Below are 18,505 nucleotides of genomic sequence, written 5' to 3' on the forward strand. Positions count from 1 at the left end.
GCCGCGGCCGTTGGTGGGCGTGACTCCGCCAATCTCGCGGGAGCGGCGGTTGGGCGGGCCGTTGTCCCCGCGGGCGGGGCGAGTTGCTAAGGAAATGACTGCCCGGAGCGCCGCGCCGCGCCGCGCCGCGCCGGCCGGGCGGGGTCTGAAGCGGCGCCGTTTCCGCTTCCGCTCCCTCTCTGCTCCCGTCCCGTTACCGCCTCCTGGCCCGCCTCGCGCCTTTCACCGGCACCTTGCGTCGGCCGCGCAGTTCAGCTAGCTCTTGCCACGCGCGCACCCGGGGCTCCGGCTCCGGCGCCGGCACGGGTCGCGCTTCGTTCGCCTGCCCCTGAGGCCACCGGTCAGCCGCCGCCATGGGTGCCTACCTCTCTCAGCCCAACACGGTGAAGTGCTCTGGGGACGGGGTCGGCGCCTCGCGCCTGCCGCTGCCCTACGGTTTCTCCGCCATGCAAGGCTGGCGCGTCTCCATGGAGGTGAGGCGGGAGGGGCCCGTAGGCTGGCGGCTGCAGGGCGGGAACCCGACGGAGAAAGGGAGCGGGGGGATGGGGTCATTCCCGGGGGAGGGTCCTAAACGAGAGGCTGTGGCCGCAGCGGCAGTTTGTGAGGCGACAGCGAGAGCGGGGTCGGGGCCAAGAGCGACTTGCTGGTGCTCGGGGACCGTATGACGGTGGCCAGCTTGGCGGCGAGCGCTCAGCCATGTGGGGAGAGGCACCTTCCGCCAACTGACCGACCTCCCCGTGCCTTCGCGCCATCCTCTCATGCCAACCCAGCTTTCCAGGCTCGTAAACGGTGTGAGGTTTAGTGTAGGAGTAAAGAAGAGAGGGACTATTTATCCACTGACTTTTGCCCGGGAGAGGCGGATAGATGTGAATGACTGTACTTTAAGAAAAAATGTGGTATGAGAGCTCTTTTTGGACGAGGAGTTTGACAGTGAAAGGAAGCCAGGCAAATAGTCTGTTTCAAATTCACATTACCTAGTTGCCTGGTTCTGGGCACCACATGTTAATTTCAGAGGTTTGACTTGACCTCCAAGAATTGTCACTCGTTTGTTTTTTCCCTCAGGGCATTTCCTAGCCTTTGGAAAACTTGAATAGTGTCACTCACTCTAATTTCTTTTAGAATTATGCCTAATTATTTTTTTCTTACTCGGAATTCCTCTACAACTTAGTAGTTGTCATTTGCCTGTGCTTGTTGTAGTTTATAATTTCCTTGATTTTCAATCAAAAACTTTTTTAAATCTTAATCTACAGAAAACTTATTATCCTTTTATAGAAAATTGCACTGTTGATAAAATGGAAAAATTCTGGATTAGAAGGAATAGTGTTGGGCAAATGGATATGAAACTGCAAAGGAGAATAGAGAAAACTATGGTAGGAAGGAAAGGGAGAAAGACATGTGTAAAACCTGTTTTTGTGAAGCGTATTGTGAGGTCTAGGCAGAGGAGCCAGGGAAATGCTCTAATTATGTCTGGGATGGAGGGTTTATCCACTTAAACTAGGTGGGCTTCAGGTAGCAGCCAAATACTGTCTCCCTTGGGAATTTCTTCAAATCCCTCGCTCCTCCCTGTGGTTAGCTGTGGAATGACAGTATAAACTTAAATGGTTTGTTCTCAGACTCAAATTTTATACCTCTAGCAGACTTTATCATTAGACGTAAAATCTTGAAAAACAGAGGATCCTATAGTTCGTCTCACCAAGTTTGGCTCCCACATTTTACAGCTTAGAAATTGAGGCCCAAAGAGATTAGGATAGCTGTGTCTTGGTGGAAAGAATCTGTAGGATGGAAATTGTTTGAGACACTGTTCTCATTTGTGTCGACCTGAAATGAAGCATTTATGTTTCTTTATGGTGCACTGTATGGAGCTTACCAATTCAGCTGGGTGCTTGGAAGATGTAATTATCTGGCTGGTGAAAATATCTTGATGGAGCTTTGAAAGGAAAGGCTTAATGTCAATCTTGTTTTTGGGTTAGTTGGTAATTTGGAGGTTCCAGTTCTATGGCATTTTCTGTTGATACTGTAAGATTTGAGGTGACTATCTCAGAGTAAGGCTTCTCCTTTAAGTTTCTCATTCTGTGTTTTCCACTTTTCCTCTCTGCTGTGGTTTTTTTTTCCACTTTTCTGATATTCTTTCTAGTTTTCTTTATAAATTGAGTTGCTTGGATATTCAATTTTCCAAGTCATTTGCCCAGTGATTCTGTACTGTTTGCTTCTCTGTAGGGCATTTCCTTTTATTTTTGGTTTCTCCTCTGGTAATTGGAATATAAGTGTTTCATGAGAGGCTGTTTGGTTTGTAGAAATCTTGCTAGACTATTCCTTAAATCCTAATCTTCCTCCTGAGAGATAATCACTTAGGGTTTTAAAATCTTATTATGCTGTTTCTGAATTTCCCTTTGTTTGAATAGTTAAATATACCTAATCAAATCCTCTTGAAGTCCTGTTTGGGATCCTGTTCTGCTGCATCCATAACATTTGCTTCTGGCTTTGTTTCCTTTCTCCCTAAAGTATAATAGTTTCTTTGCTATGGCAAGAAAAGAACTTTGACTTCAACCTCTTGAGTGAAGAGCTACCTCTTAGCTTTTCAGAAAGTATACTCCTGTTCCTTTTAACCTTTGGGGCTTAATTCCACCAGTTTATTAATTCTACTGACCTTATTTGCTTAGTCCTAATGATTTAGTTGAGGTAAGTTTATCATAGCGGCACACATAATATAGGTTATTAAAATCCTGATTGATGCATAGATTCAGCCTTAGAGAGTACTGTTTATCCCTTTCCTTGAGGCAAGATGGCAACTACCAGTAGCTGGCATTTTATACTTTCTGCCTCTCTCTAGCCCGTCTTGCTGTGGAACCAGGGTGTTTTGAGGAGGGGTAATCAGATTACTACAGTTGATATTCCCTTCCCTTCTTCCTTCTCCATGATTTGGAGGGACCCTTAAGCTGCTGGTGGTGGTGGTTGTTCAGTTGTGTCCAACTCTTTGCAACTGCATGGACTGCAGCACTCCAGGCTTCCCTGTCCTTCATCATCTCCCAGAGTTTGCTCACACTCACTTCCATCGAGTCAGTGATGCCATCCAACCATCTCATTATCTGTCATCCCCTTCTCTTCTGCCTTCAGTCCTTCCCAGCATCAGTATCTTTTCCAGTGAGTTGGTCATTCGCATCATGTGGCTAAAGTATTGGAGCATCAACTTCAGTATCATTCCTTCCAGTGAATATTCAGGAGTTGATTTCCTTTAGGATTGACTGTTTTGATCTTCTTGCTGTCCAGGGGACTCTCAAGAGTCTTCTCCAGCACCATAGTTTGAAAGCATCAATTCTTTGGCACTCAGCCTTTTTTATTGTCCAGCTCTCGCATCTGTACATGACTACTGGAAAAATCATAGCTTTGACTATACGGACCTTTGTGGCAAAGTAATATCTCTGCTTTTTAATATACTGTCTAGGTTTGTCATTGGTTTTCTTCCAAGGAGCAAGCGTCTTTTAATTTCATGGCTGTAGTCACTGTCCGCAGTGATTTTGGAGCCCAAGAAAAGAAAGTCTGTCACTCTTCGTTGTTTCCCCATCTATTTGCCATGAAGTGATGGGACCAGATGCCATGATCTTAGTTTTTTGAATGTTGAGTTTTTGGGTTTTTTTTTTCTTAGTTCTACCAGTTTATTGGTACCAACCCATTTCCCTCCACCCTCATGCATGCATGTTCAGTCTTGTAATCCCATGGACTGTAGCCTGCCAGACTCCTCTGTCCCTTGACTTTTCCAAGCAAGAATACTGGGAGTGGGTTACCATTTCCTTCTCCAGGGTGAATGAGTTTTAAGCCAGCTTTTTCACGCTCTTCTTTCACCTTCTTCAAGACGCTCTTTAATTCCTCTTTGCTTTCTGCCATAAGGGTAGTGTCATCTGCATATCTGAGGTTATTGATATTACTCCCTGCAACCTTGATTCCAGCTTGTATTTTGGGAGTTAACAGGTATGTTGTGGAAGGGTGCCTGAGAAATATTTATGGAAAGGCTCTTGAGTTTCATGTGTCAAAGAGACTAGGGTAATTTTAGTTTTTGGTTATCAGGGTCTCTGAAGTGACAAGATCGTTTCCTATTAGGAAGTTAAGATGTATATGTTTATATATGTGTGTATGTGTATATTATAAACACTTATATTTACCCTCTTTTAAAGGCAGTATCAATGCATAAAGTATAATTTTGAGTGGGATAGCTGTTGCCATATAGAAGCTGGCTTATTAATGGTCAGAGTGGGTCATCTAGAATTGAATGTACATAATGTTGAGCAGAAAGTTCTTAAGATACATGTATGACAGTTTCAATCATTATATTAATGGGGGAATATAAAGTGAAATATCACAGGCATGCTGTGGGGTTCCACTGGAGAGCAGGCATCTGAAGCTGAGGAACATTTATTGTTTGATCCTCAGATTAGCGTCTCATCTCTGTGACTTAGAGCACTTTTTACTTGTTGAACCAGATCAGAATTCCTTTGTCTAGGAGATGGTTAAGCAACTTTCATAAAAGGGCATTCTTTTCATTTGATCAGCGTGCAGTACCTTTTCTTCACAAGTCAAAGATAGTATGAAATGATATCAAATGTATGCCCTTGAGTACATAGAAGTTGTTTTCTACTATTCCTTTATAAGTTTTCAAACAATTGTAAGGTACAGTCAGAATGTATTTCTCAAGATTTCAATAATATTTTACATAAATTATTTTTATTGCCCAGTCCTCTAGCAATTAATATTACTCTCAACCCCTGACCACCCTCTATTGGGTTATCTACTTAGAATTGTACGGCTTGAATTTGAGTGTAGAAATTAGATCAGATCAGTAGTTCTTGCCATTATTAGCTACCGTTAAATTTGTGCTGTCTGGAAGCTCGAACTGAACTAATAGCATCTCTGATGTTTAATGACACATTGTCATCTCAGTACCAGTTACAGTGGAGTTTTCTGTTTCCCTCTAGATCTAGTTCAAAGATGGAGTATATCAGGATATCAGTAGTCCCTGAAAATGTATATTCAGGTTCTTTTTAAACAACTTTATTGTGCCATGTCCATTTAAAGTATACATTTCAAGGGTCATCCAGGTTGTGCATGAATCAATCACTACTTCATTCCTTTTTATGGCTGAATCATCTTCCATTGTACGCATATTTTGTTTATTCATCAGTTGATGGATGTTGGGATTTCCACATTTTGACTTTTTTGAATAATGATGCTATGAACAATCATGTTCAAACTTTTGTGTGGAAATAGGTTTTATTTCTTTTGAGTGTATACCTAGGAGTTGAATTGCTGGGTCATATAGTAACTCCTATGTTTAACATTTTGAGGAACTGCCTAACTATTTTCCAAAGTGGTGGTTCTGTTTACATTTCTACCAGCTGTATATGAGGGTGTTAGTTTCTCTACCTCCTCCTTTTACCTGTTGCCCTTTTTTCCCCTGATTATAGTCATTCTTATGGGTGTGAAATGATATTCCATTGTGATTTTGATTGTATTTCTCTGATGGCTAATGATGTTTGACATCTTTCCTTGAGCTTATTGGCCATTTAGGTATTCTTGGAGAAATGTCTATTCATATCCTTTGTATTTTTTTTTTTTTTTTTTTGCCATGCTTAGTGGCATGCGTGCTTCAGGATCTTAGTTCCCTGACCAGGGATCAAACCTGTGCCTCATGGAAGCATGCACAGTCTTAACCACTGGACCACCAGGGAAGCCCGTGTTGGTGGCCTTTTAGGCACCAGAGTTTTTAATTTTGATGAAGTCCATTTAGGTGATCCATTTTGAGTTAATTTTTGTGTATGGTGTAAAGAAGGGGTCCGACTTCATATTTTTGCATCTGGATATCTGTTTGTCCCAGCATCATTTATTTAGGATCCTATTCTTTTCTCTCTTTGAATTATCTTGGCGTCATTGTTTAAGATCAGTTGACTATAAATATGAGGGTTTATTTCTGGACTCTTCATTCCATTCCATTGATCTGTGTACCACACTGTCTTAGTTACTACAGCTTTTTTTTTTTTCATTTCTTCTTTTTGAGTCCCTTGCATATCTGTATGAACTTTAGGATCAGTTTGTCAGTTTCACTGCAAAAGGCACCAGGGATTTTGATAGAGTTTATTATGAATTTGTAGATCAGTTAATGAGTATTGCTATCTAAAGAGCCTCTTGATGAAAGTGAAAGAGGAGAGTGAAAAAGCTGGCTTAAAACTCAATATTCAGAAAACTTAAGATCATGACATCCGGTCTCATCACTTCATGGCAAATAGATGGGGAAACAATGGAAACAGAGACAGACTTTATTTTCTTGGGCTCCAAAATCACTGCAGATGGTGACTGCAGCCATGAAATTTAAAAAACACTTGCTCTTTGGAAGAAAAACTATGACAAACCTAGACAGCATATTAAAAGCAGAGACATTACTTTACCGACAAAGGTCTGTATAGTCAAAGCTACGATTTTTCCAGCAGTCATCTATGGATGTGAGAGTTGGAGCGTAAAGAAGGTTGAGCGCTAAAGAATTGATGTTTTTGAACTGTGGTGTTGGAGAAGACTCTCGAGAGTCCCTTGGACTGCAAGGAGATCCAACCAGTCAATCTTAAAGGAAGTCAGTCTGGAATATTCATTGGAAGGACTGATGCTGAAGCTGAAGCTCCAGTACTTTGGCCACCTGATGCAAAGAACTGACTCATGAGTAAAGACCCTCATGCTGGGAAAGATTGAAGGCAGGAGGAGAAGGGGATGACAGAGGACGAGATGGTTGGATGGCATCACCAGCTCAATGGACATGAGTTTGAGCAAGCTCCGGGAGTTGGTAATGGACAGGGAAGCACAGTCCATGGGGTTGCAAAGAGTCGGATATGACTGAGTGACTGAACTGAACTATCTTAATGATATTAAGCCTATAGTTTTCTTGTGATGTCTGTCTGGTTTTGGTATCAGAATAATATTGGCCTCACAGAATTGAGTTGGGAAATGTTATCCCCTGTCCTTTATTTGGGAAGAGTTTGTGAAGAATTCATACTAATTTTTTAAATATTTGGTAGAGCTCATTGGTGATGCCATCTGAGCATGGGCTTTTGGTAGGAAGTTTGTCTGGTAAAATACACATAAGATGAAATTTGCCATCTTAACCATTTAAAATGTACAGATGAGTAGTGTTAAGTAAATTCACTTTGTTGTACAACCAATCTCCAGAACTCTTTTCATCTTGCAAAACTGAAACTCTATACCCACTAAACTACTCCCCATCCCCCTCCCGTCCTGTACACGGCCCCTGGCAACCACTACTATTCTACTTTCTGTCTATGAATTTGACTGCTCTGGATACCAAAGTACTGGCTGGCTTATTTCACTTAGCATCATGTCCTCAAGGTTCATCCATGTTGTATCATGTGTCAGAATTTCCTTTTTAAAGCTGAATGATATTCCTTGGCCCATATATACCACGTTTTTTAAAATTCATTCATCTGTTGGTGAACATGTGAGTTTTTCTACTTTTGGGCTATTGTGAACAATGCTGCTATGAACATAGGTGTGTCAATACCTCTTTGAGACCCTAATGGGAAGATTAAGATCAAGTTGTCTGGAGAAGGCCCTCTTGGTGCTAGTTCACAGTGGCTGTGTTTAGCTGTGTCCTCACAAGGCAAAGGACTCCGCTGGTGTCTCTAATCTCATTCAGAATGAGAGCTTCTTCCTCATGACTTAATTGCCTCTCAAAGCCTGCACCTCTAAATACCATCACATTGGCAATGAAGTTTCAATATATGAATGTCGGGGGGACATAAAACATTCAGTCTGGAACACAGTGGTAATACGTGCATATGATTTTTAAAATCAGACGGTAACACATGACTTTTTAAAATAAAAAATGTAGTTCTCTTTCCAACCACTTTCAAAATTTTTTCCTTGAATTGAAAAGATTTAGAGAAAGTTAAGTATCAGAAATCTAAATGGTTGATCCAGTAACAAAGGAGCGTTTGTGGATGTATTTGTAACCTTAGGAGATTGACATCAGGAAAAATGAAAGTGAAAATTGCTCAGTTGTGTCCGACTCTATGCAACCACGTGGACTGTAGCCTGCCAGGCTCCTCTGTCCATGGAATTCTCCAGGCAGTTCTTCTGGAGTGGGTAATCATTCCCTTCTCCAGGGGATCTTTCCAACCCAGGGATCGAACCCAGCTCTCCCACATGCAGGTGGATTCTTTACTGTCTGAGCCACTAGGGAAGCCCACAGGAAAGGTAAGCAGGAGTTTATTAATAACAGATCCATTGTTTGTCTAGATGGTCAGAAGGGGCTGTGTGATAAATGATCTAATAAGGCAAGACCTGAGAGTCCTGATTCAGGTGACCTGTGTATTCTACATCATTTCTTTCGGATCATTTCGGTTATTGTGTTATGACACATCTCTAGGTTTAGAGTAGTAAACAAAGGAGGAGTTATCCCTAAGATATTTGTAAAACAGCCTGTTTTCATCATGTTTTGGACCTACGACACTTTTCCCCTGTGGGATTTGGATAACAATACAAGATAATATATGCTGAATGCCAAATTACTGATACGGACAGTCAATATTAAGAGAGTTCAGAAGGGGAATGATCACACAGTATTGGTGTGATTGAGAAAGATCTTTTGGAGGTGGTGAGACTAACTGGACCTTTAGGAAACAGTATAAATGGTAACAAATGGGGAGGAGAAAAGTGAGAGAAGGAAAAATATTAGAAGGGATAGGAGGAAAGACTGAGGTAGGCATGCTTACTATGCCAGGGTAGAGTGTTCTAGTATCAAGAGTGCCAAGAGTAGTTTCTTTTGGGGAATAGTATGAGTTAAAGACATTAGGTTATGGAGATGGATAGGAATGATTACTGAGTGCCTTTAGTTGCCAGTAAGTTGTATGGAATTAATCTAATGTAGTAGGGTTCACTGAAGGTTCATCTAAGTTGTTGTTTAGTCGCTAAGTCTCCTCTGATTCTTTGCAACCTCATAGACTGTATCCCACCCACTAGACTCCTCTCTCCATGGAATTTCCCAGGCAAGAATACTGGAGTGGGTTGCCATTTCCTTCTCCAACGGATCTTCCCCACCCAGAGATCAAACCTGTGTCTCCTGCATGGGCAGGCGGATTCTTTACTGCTGAGCCCCCAGGGAAGCCTTTTTTCTGCTAAGAGTGAACAGAAAATATCCGTGAGAACTTGAGTAGTGTGGAAAAGTTTTGTGACTAACTGTGGTTCATGTATTTAAGAGCCAGTGTAGAATAGAGAAAAAAATTCTAAATGGAAGTAGTCACTGCAGTCAACATGATTTCATGACATTTTTATGATTAGCAGTACTTAGTGGCTCAGATTCAAGGGTAAAGAAAGCAGTTGGTCGGGTTATACAAGGATGGATGAGTTTTTCCAGATTGCCAAGAGACAGTGTTGAAATGCTTAGCTCTGACTCAAAGGGACAGAAAGACAAGGGTAAATAAAGGTAGGGAGGCTATGGTTGAAGATACCAGTGGGGAACTGAAGTGCTTAGAGCAGGTGGAACAGTTCAAAGTGACATAGGTCCAAAGCCTTACCAAAAAGTGGAGGTGAATATAATGTGGAGAGTTCTAGGAACTGAAACCTCAAGGCAGAAAATGAATCTTTATTGTGGGCATTCCTTTTTGAGAAAAAGGATAGAGAAGACAGATGTGAACCGGGTACGACATTTCAGAGCAGAATATATGTATATACCTATGTACTACATCCCAATTTCCAAAGAATTTTTATGCATTTTACATCATCCTCATGAATTCCCTGTGAGGATATGAATAATGCAGATACTGTCATTCCATATTGTAAAAATAATTATCATCCAAATCTCACCTTCCACTGATTGGTATGCAATCTTATAGATTTCTTACTTACAGATAATTTATGTTTTGCTTTTTATCACTTAATATGTTGTGAACTCATTTCTAAATGAACACATATTCATCATTTCTAACAACTGCATATATTCCGTTGGAGAGATGTACTGTTTGTGATCTATTCATGGAAATTTAGATGGTTATAATTTTTTTATTGTAAGTAATGCTATAATGAGCATTCTTTGTATCTTTTTATCCTTGTGTTAGTACTCCCATAAGATAAATCTAGAAGTCAAATTTCTAGATCAAAAGACATGCACATTTTAATACATATTACCAAATTGCCTTCCAGGAAAACTGCTAATTTATATTCCTGTTGATCAGAGTATGAGAATGTGTTTTTATCTTCACTCTTATTACTACTGGATACTGTTCATCTTTTTCATCATTTTAATTTGCATAAAAAGATAATTCCTTGTTTTTTTTTTTTTCATTTATTTTTATTAGTTGGAGGCTAATTACTTTACAATATTGTAGTGGTTTTTGCCATACATTGACATGAATCAGCCATGGATTTACATGTGTTCCCCATCCTGAACCCCCCTCCCACCTCCCTCCCTCCTTGTTTTTTTTTAATGTCCATTTGATTACTGTAGAGAGTAATTATTTTTCCAGTGTTCACTGATGGCTAGATCTTCTGCTTCAAAATCACATGATCTTGTGAAGAGCAATGAGAAGTCAAAGAGATTTTTTTAAATAGAGGTGTGGGTTCAAAAGAGGTGTGAGGAGCAATGAGAAGTCAAAGAGATTTTTTTAAATAGAGGTGTGGGTTCATTACGGCTGTGATTTAGAGTGGTGTTGTAGGACAGAGAAAGACCAGCTGATTCTCTTGTCCACTGGGAAGTAGTGGACAGGAAGAGTGCTAAGCTCCTCTACTAAAAAAGTGCAATTAAAAGACATTTAATTTACTTTCGAAAAGCTAAACATTCCCATGGTTCCCTCTTGCTCCCATTCATCTGTTGGCACCCTCATGCCCTCCCACAGTTTATTTTTATTAGTTTTCTGTGTGTCCTTGTAGTATTAAAGTATGAGAAGACAAATGTCTATTCCTGTACTCCCTCTTACACAAAAAGTGGCTTACTAAATAAATATATTATTATGCGCTTTGCTTGCTTTATCTAACAAAATATCTTGGAGATCGCCCATGGATTTTTTTCTTTTTTTTTTAAGGAAAGCAATATTTGTGGGTCTCTAGTATTTACTAACATGATTTTAATTTACTGTTACTTCAGTGTGTACAAACATAGACCTGGACATAAATTCCATGCCAACAAACCAAGCTGCAAAATCAACAGAACTAAAATCGACATTAATGTGACACAGCTGTTTTGCTGAAACTAATCAGCCAGCACATCTTGGCACATAATGGATACTCAGATATTTGAATGAATGAACGAATGAATGAATTCTTAGGCACGTTAAAGTCTGAGAACCACTGTAGAGACAATCATAAAAGGCAAGAAAGATGTTGGTGAAAGGAGAGGAGGGGGCAGTATGATAAACCCTGGCTTAGAGGGATGGTAGGTCAGCATGGCTGGTGGTAGAGTCATTGGTAAAGTGGGGGAGAGGAGGAAGATGACTGGTGTGGGTTTCTCTAGATCTCTAGGGATTTCTTGGGATCTCTAGCCTCTAGGGATGAGGCTAAGAGGCAGTTGTGTTGATGACCACACAGGCCATCACAGGCCTTCTGAGCATGCCCATTAGCTTCTGGGGCCCTTTCTCCTGGACACAATCAGAGGGAAATAAAAGAGTACCTTCTTTTCAGTGCTCTTTGCCTATCTTAAAACCCTAAGTTTAATTTTCTAGCAGACTTGTATAATGACAGCATAGTCTTATTTTAGGGACAGCAGAACGTATGCACTCCGATTTCCTCTATCAATATAATTAAAAAAATGTAAATACTAAATACCTGAAAGACAAAGGGAACTATTAACTTTACTAAATTAATCAGAATAAATAGATAGTTATATCCTTTCCGTCTGTAGAGAGTATACCTATAAGACCATTGGAAATTTCTTTTCAGATGTGCTGTGCCTTCCAAATTAAATGGTGTCTCAGTTCCAGCTGGAGGTGGGAGGTGGGATGACTCTTTGTGACCCCATGGACTATAGCCCTCTATGTTCCTCTGTCCATGAGATTATCTAGGCAAGAATACTGGAGTGGGTTGCCATTTCCTTCTCCATGGGATCTTCCCGACCCAGGGATCTAGCCCACGTATCCTTCATCAGCAGGCGGATTCTTTATCACTGAGCCACCTGGGAAGTGGCTGATTTAATTGTAAATTCCAGTTAACAAGTACTGCACACAGTGTAGTTTAATAACTATTTGTTGGAAAGATTTTCTTTTGTAACTGTATCCTCCACCTAGCCTGGTGGGTTAATCCGTTTTGGTGGTGCTTTTCTGGGGGTGGGGGGTGGGGTGGGGATGCTTCCACTCAGGCTGTCTTAGGATTCTCCTAGAAATTTTGCAGGTAGGTAAGGCTCTTGGGTCGCTTTGTCGCTTTTTGCTATCCTCCCTAACATTTTCTTCCTTGAAGTTCACTGATTCATAGAAGGGGTCTGGAAGTGACTTTAAAGATCCTTTATTCTGGTTCTTCCCATAGTTGCCACAAATCCAAAAGGGTCAGGTCTAGAGTTCCAACAGCCAAACATTCTGCCATCTGGACTGAGATCTCCTAGGCTGAGGCTGCTAGACTGCAGAGGTAGTGACCTGATTCATCTCTTCCCTTCTTCCCTCCCGCCTTCCTTTCCTTTTGCTCTCTCCCTCCCTTCCCTCCTTCCTCCCCGCTTCCTTTCTCCCACCCTTGTGCTGTTCTTATCATCCCATCTTCCTTTCTTATTTTTAGGCCATGTAGGTCAGCCAGGGAAGGGTTTAGTGAGATTGAGATGTGAAGGCGATCCTTCTGACCTGAAATGCACAAGGAAGAATATCCTTTGACCTTGAGAAATGCTAATTATGCTCTTTTTTGTAGGATGCTCACAACTGTATTCCTGAGCTGGACAGTGAGACAGCCATGTTTTCTGTCTATGATGGACATGGAGGTAACTTTAGCAGATCATATTGGTAACATTCTGGGAACCCCAGTTCCAGGTCCTTTGTTCTTTTCTTTTCCAGAGTTCTGGTCCTCAGGTACCATTTCCTGCCTAGTCCTGTTTTTCTCTATTCTGCCATTCCTTCTTCCCAGTAGGATATTTGATTTGTTCTTAATCTTACCAGGCCTTGTTTTAATACAAGAAGCCTTTCCCTGTATTTGTCTCTTTTTCACTGAAAACTAAGTATACAGGTGAGAAAACACATGGGCAGTATTAACATAGCCCCAAGAGAGGTGATGGTGAAATCCATTTTCTTGGTCAGAACTTCCCAAAACATTGTCGTTCAGATAGGTTTCAGATGTGCTAAGATATTCATCTCCTCAAGCTTTGGGATTCACTGGTGTGTTGATATTATATCACTTTCTGTGTGTGCAAAGCTGTGCACTTTACCTTTCTTCTAGGGGAGGAAGTTGCCTTGTACTGTGCCAAATATCTTCCTGATATCATCAAAGATCAGAAGGCCTACAAAGAAGGCAAGCTACAGAAGGTCTGTCTTCCCACACTGTTCGTTCTCCACTTCTGCAGACTTTCCCTTTTTCTCTCCCCCCACCAATCCTTGGCTTTTCTGATTGCCACCCAGCTGCCTCTTACTGTATTTCTTAAAGAATTCTGTACCTAATTTCTTAAAAGAATTCTGTACCTAAAATGAGCTTATTCCCACTTGGTCCTTTTTAGAGTGTCTTATTGATCCCCAAGTCTCTGAACTGTTTGTCTCTGAGTTATCTCACAGCTTGGTGGATCACTCTGATTTGCATCCCATCCTTGTGCCCAGGATTGTGTATAGGCAATTCATTTTGTACCTGCATAGTTTTCCTACATTTGCTTTATACTATTTTGCTTATATTTAGGCTTTGGAAGATGCCTTCTTAGCTATTGATGCCAAACTAACCACTGAGGAAGTCATTAAGGAGCTGGCACAGATTGCAGGGCGACCCACTGAAGATGAGGATGAAAAAGAAAAAGTTGCTGATGAAGATGATGGTGAGTGTGGCACCTCTTGTTTGAGAGGAAATCAGCATATTATAGAACCTATTCTTGAATATGCATATAAATTACGTGTCAACTCTGAGAGAAGATGGCTTCCTCGGGCCCTGGGAAATCCCCTGTATGTTAAAGAATCCCCTGTACTACAGGTGGTAATGAACAGGAGAGAGAGGATTAACCTTTGTTGAGTCCATAGTGTTGTAGTTGTAAGCTGTATTTTTGTATACATTATCTTTTGTCATTGTGATGGGGTCTTTCTGGTTCCTTGTTAATGTTTATGTGATCTTTTTTTTAAAGATTGGAACTGCTGTTAGCCATACCAGCCAGTCATTAAGCCTGGGCCCTAGGCCTGGACTGGCATTGTAGACTTCCTGGGTCCTCAGTCAGAATAGGGTTTCCAACTTACCCATAAAACATGAGAGGTAATAGGCGACACATACAGGACTACTATTCCTTTGACTAAGAAGGGAGTGAAACACAAAGACCAAAGGAAATATATGGAGGCTGATGTTGCTTGAGGAAAAGGAAGTAAAGGGCAGTTTTTCTGTTTTTCTGAGTTGTGATAAGAGACAGGAGCTACTTGAGAAGGGGAGGTGGTGGGCAAGTAAGTCGGAACTCAGGTCACAGGGCTGTGGAGGTAGTAAGGGACTGCTTCCTGGAGGAGTCTGGCATGGGGCGCTGATGTAGCATCTCCCCTGCAGTGGACAATGAGGAGGCTGCACTGCTGCATGAAGAGGCTACCATGACTATTGAAGAGCTGCTGACACGCTACGGGCAGAACTGTCACAAGGGTGCTCCCCACAGCAAATCTGGAGCTGGGACAGGCGAGGAACCAGGGTCCCAGGGCCTCAATGGGGAGGCAGGACCTGAGGACCCATCTAGGGAAACTTCTACAGAGGAAAATGGCCCCACAGCCAAGGCTCACACAGGCCTTTCCTCCAACTCGGAATGTGGGACTGAGGCAGGCCAAGGTGGGGAGCCTGGCACTCCCACTGGTGAGGCTGGGCCTTCCTGCTCTTCAGCCTCCGACAAGCTGCCTCGAGTTGCTAAGTCCAAGTTCTTTGAGGACAGTGAGGATGAGTCAGATGAGGCGGAGGAGGAAGAGGAAGACAGCGAGGTAAGGGCCCATGGGGTCAGACAGATGCTGAAGTTGTAGAGAGGGCCTGGTTGATCTCCGTGCATAATTGCTTTCTACTCTTTTCTGTCTCCTATTTTGACAGCATCCCACAAATATAGTTTAAGCTTTTTGAAAATTATTATCTCTGCTAACACAGGTACCATTAGTGCCCTCTTACCTCTTCTTTTGTTGACATTGTAACAAATAGATCTAGTTCTAGCCTTTCAGAGTCTGTCTCCTAGAGAGATAACAAGATGGTGTTCCTTTTGGATAGTTAGGTGTTTCTTTTTTCTGGGCAGCTTATTCTCTGGTCATGTTGCTGGAAGGTGCATTTGGCTAGCAGCCCTGGCCTTCCCCAAGGTTTCCTGCTAGTGACCACTGAACCTAGTTCAGGAAACCAGTATATCCATGCTAGCCCTCTCTCCCTTCCGCCACATTTTTTCCATCAGGATATTATATATATGCATCTACTAGTGTTTTGAGAATCTGTGTTCAGTAAAGGCCTCTTGGTTCTGAGTGTGAGTTAGGGGGAGGGGCAAGGGGGTCACCCCAGCCTCAGTAGCCTGGGGTCGTCCCTCTGGCAGGAATGCAGTGAGGAAGAAGATGGCTACAGCAGTGAAGAGGCAGAGAATGAGGAAGACGAGGATGACACTGAGGAGGCTGAAGAGGATGAGGAAGAAGAAGAGATGATGGTGCCTGGGATGGAAGGCAAAGAGGAGGTGTGTGGGGAAAGGGGGGCAATGAGTCTGAGAAAGCCAAGAAGCTAGGTGTGGTGAATTCTCTGATTGTGATTTTGGGAGAAGGGTCCCCTTTCTATCTTCACACTGAAGTCAGTGGTCATGGGGGGATTTACTCTACAAGGGGAACTAGGTCTTTTGGGTAGAATTGTCTCAGAAAAGGGGGAGAGCATGCTGTAATTTCCGGAGAGATTAAATCTTTGACCCTCCTGTCTGTTAAAGCCCTCTTGGTGGTCCTAGTGAGAGGAGGAAATACAGGAGAATGATGAGAACTGTTATCCAGGAGCTCCTGTGATCCTCCCTTTCTTCCTTTTAAGCCTGGCTCTGACAGTGGTACAACAGCGGTGGTGGCTCTGATACGAGGGAAGCAGTTGATTGTAGCCAATGCAGGAGACTCCCGCTGTGTGGTGTCTGAGGCCGGCAAAGCTTTAGACATGTCCTATGACCACAAACCGGAGGATGAAGTGGAGCTAGCACGCATCAAGAATGCTGGAGGCAAGGTTACCATGGATGGGCGAGTCAACGGTGGCCTCAACCTCTCCAGAGCCATTGGTAAGGGCCAAGAAACTATGGGAAAGACTTCTGGGGTCTTGGTCTCTGTTCAGATGCCTATAGCAAACTTTAATCTTCATAGCCCTTTTATTTTTCAAACTACTTTTGTATCTACTACCTCTGTCCCTTAAACATCTCTGTGAAATAGGTGAGATAGGTATTGAAAAAGACAGGTTAATGACTGACCTAAAGTTCAGCAACCCAAAGATAGGGCTAAAACCAGAAAAACTAGAACTCACTTCATCCCACGAGATAATGGAACTTTGTAAAGAAGAGAAATGAACGGCAGGGTTTGATTGGCCTCAAGCACAAATCTGTGGGAGGTGCTCAGACTACTTGTTCATCAGCCAGCCATTCCTTTACTTCAGGAGACCACTTTTACAAGAGAAACAAGAACTTGCCACCGGAGGAACAAATGATTTCGGCCCTTCCTGACATCAAGGTGCTGACTCTCACAGACGATCATGAGTTCATGGTCATTGCCTGTGATGGCATATGGTGAGCACTGGCAGAACACCCTAAAATTCCCTTTTTCCCCTGCAGCGTTACTTCTCATGTGGGGCTCTGAGCTTCTATATCTTCTTACTAATGACTGTAGTCAGCACCTCTTCTCTGGTTGCTCTAAGATTAGAGCCTATATAGATAACTTGGTGTCAAGATCCCCAAGGGGAAGGCAGAGCTGACAACAGTCTCTGTGGGTGTTTACATTGGCCTGGGGCATCTGTCAGGCTTCCCAGGTGGTGCGGTGGTCAAGAAGACACCTGTCAGTGCAGGAGACAGGTTCAATCCCTTGTTTGGGAAGATCCCCCTGGAAGAGATATTGGCAACCCACTCTAGTATTCTTGCCTGGAGAATGCCATGGACAGAGGAGCCTGGTGGGTCCATTGAGTTGGACACACTTGAGCAACTGAGCATGCACACATGGGGCATTTGTCATCTCTATCCATATTCTTCTACTCTGCCTTGGTGGGACTAAAAAAGATTCTTACTGTTGTTTATGACCCCAGGAATGTGATGAGCAGCCAGGAAGTTATAGACTTTATTCAATCGAAGATCAGCCAGCGCGATGAAAATGGGGAGCTTCGGTTACTGTCATCCATTGTGGAAGAGGTAAGTCCCAGGGTGGAAAGAGGGTGTCTGGTTTGTGTATCCAAAATTTTCTCTTTTAGCCTGAGTTAAAATCAGAGCCTGGGAATACTGACATACTAAACTCTGACTAGAAAGATCGACTTCCCCTCATTTCCCTGACTTTTCCTTATGCCTTATGGACTAGCATGTAGCCTGTTTTGTGGCACCTGTTGCCTGTTCCCTTCCTTCTGCCACCCTGTCTCAGCAAGGCCAGCCCTCTAAGACTTTAGGTTTCCAGCAAGTTTTCAAACTCTGCAGCTGAGCTGCCCCTTCCCTTTTGTAGCTGCTGGATCAATGCCTGGCACCAGACACTTCTGGGGACGGTACAGGGTGTGACAACATGACCTGCATCATCATTTGCTTCAAGCCCCGAAACACAGCAGCGCCTCAGCTAGAGAGTGGCAAGCGGAAACTGGAGGAGGTGCTGTCTACCGAGGGAGCTGAAGAAAATGGCAACAGCGACAAGAAGAAGGCCAAGCGGGACTAGCGGTTGTCCAGATCTCTGCCCACCTAGACTGTTTTCTGAGCCCTCCAGACTGAGACTGAGTTTTGTCTTTTTCCTTTAGCCTTAGCAGTGGTTATCAGGTGTGCAGGGGGAGCTGGGTGGCTTGGCTCAGCCCATTCCAAAGAGGGCTCTCCCTCCACACAGCAGCCTGGGAGCCTCTGCTGTCCTCCCCAGCCTCCTCCTTGCTCCTTGGGGCTCATCACCGGTTCTGTGCCTGTGCTCTGTTGTGTTGGAGGGAAGGACTGGTGGTTCTGGTTTTTACTCTGTGAACTTTATTTAAGGACATTCTTTTTTATTGGCGGCTCCATGGCCCCTAGCCGCTTGCACCTGCTCTCTGTTGTACACTTTCAATCAACACTTTTTCAGACTAAAGGCCAAAACCTAATCGTGCCCATGGTGTCCTTTTTTCTCTACTGCCATCTTCACTCACCCAGGGTGCCCTGGCTCCGTACTTATTCCCACCAGAGTAGTATCTATGTAGCTCTTTTCCT

General features: G+C 43.0%; 1 protein-coding gene across 1 annotated transcript; it reads left to right on the top strand.

Moving 5' to 3' along the window:
* Window positions 1–97: 97 nt before the first annotated feature.
* On the top strand, window positions 98–18,404 carry PPM1G (protein phosphatase, Mg2+/Mn2+ dependent 1G). The gene is made up of 10 exons (XM_043469073.1): window positions 98–473; window positions 12,871–12,940; window positions 13,393–13,478; window positions 13,840–13,972; window positions 14,677–15,092; window positions 15,677–15,811; window positions 16,147–16,381; window positions 16,750–16,879; window positions 17,389–17,491; window positions 17,793–18,404. Exons 1-10 carry the CDS (start codon window positions 354–356, stop codon window positions 17,994–17,996), a joined length of 1,632 nt encoding a protein of 543 aa, XP_043325008.1. The 5' UTR covers window positions 98–353; the 3' UTR covers window positions 17,997–18,404.
* Window positions 18,405–18,505: the final 101 nt, after the last annotated feature.

Source organism: Cervus canadensis, chromosome 5 (genome assembly GCF_019320065.1).
Source record: "Cervus canadensis isolate Bull #8, Minnesota chromosome 5, ASM1932006v1, whole genome shotgun sequence".
Taxonomy (NCBI): domain Eukaryota; kingdom Metazoa; phylum Chordata; class Mammalia; order Artiodactyla; family Cervidae; genus Cervus; species Cervus canadensis.

Excerpts from the sequence above, each read along its gene's own strand:
- PPM1G (XM_043469073.1), top strand. The coding sequence starts at position 354 with ATGGGTGCCTACCTCTCTCAGCCCAACACGGTGAAGTGCTCTGGGGAC. Across the intron at positions 13,973-14,676 it reads AGTTGCTGATGAAGATGATG|TGGACAATGAGGAGGCTGCA; the intron begins GTGAGTGTGGCA and ends TCTCCCCTGCAG. Across the intron at positions 17,492-17,792 it reads TGTCATCCATTGTGGAAGAG|CTGCTGGATCAATGCCTGGC; the intron begins GTAAGTCCCAGG and ends TCCCTTTTGTAG.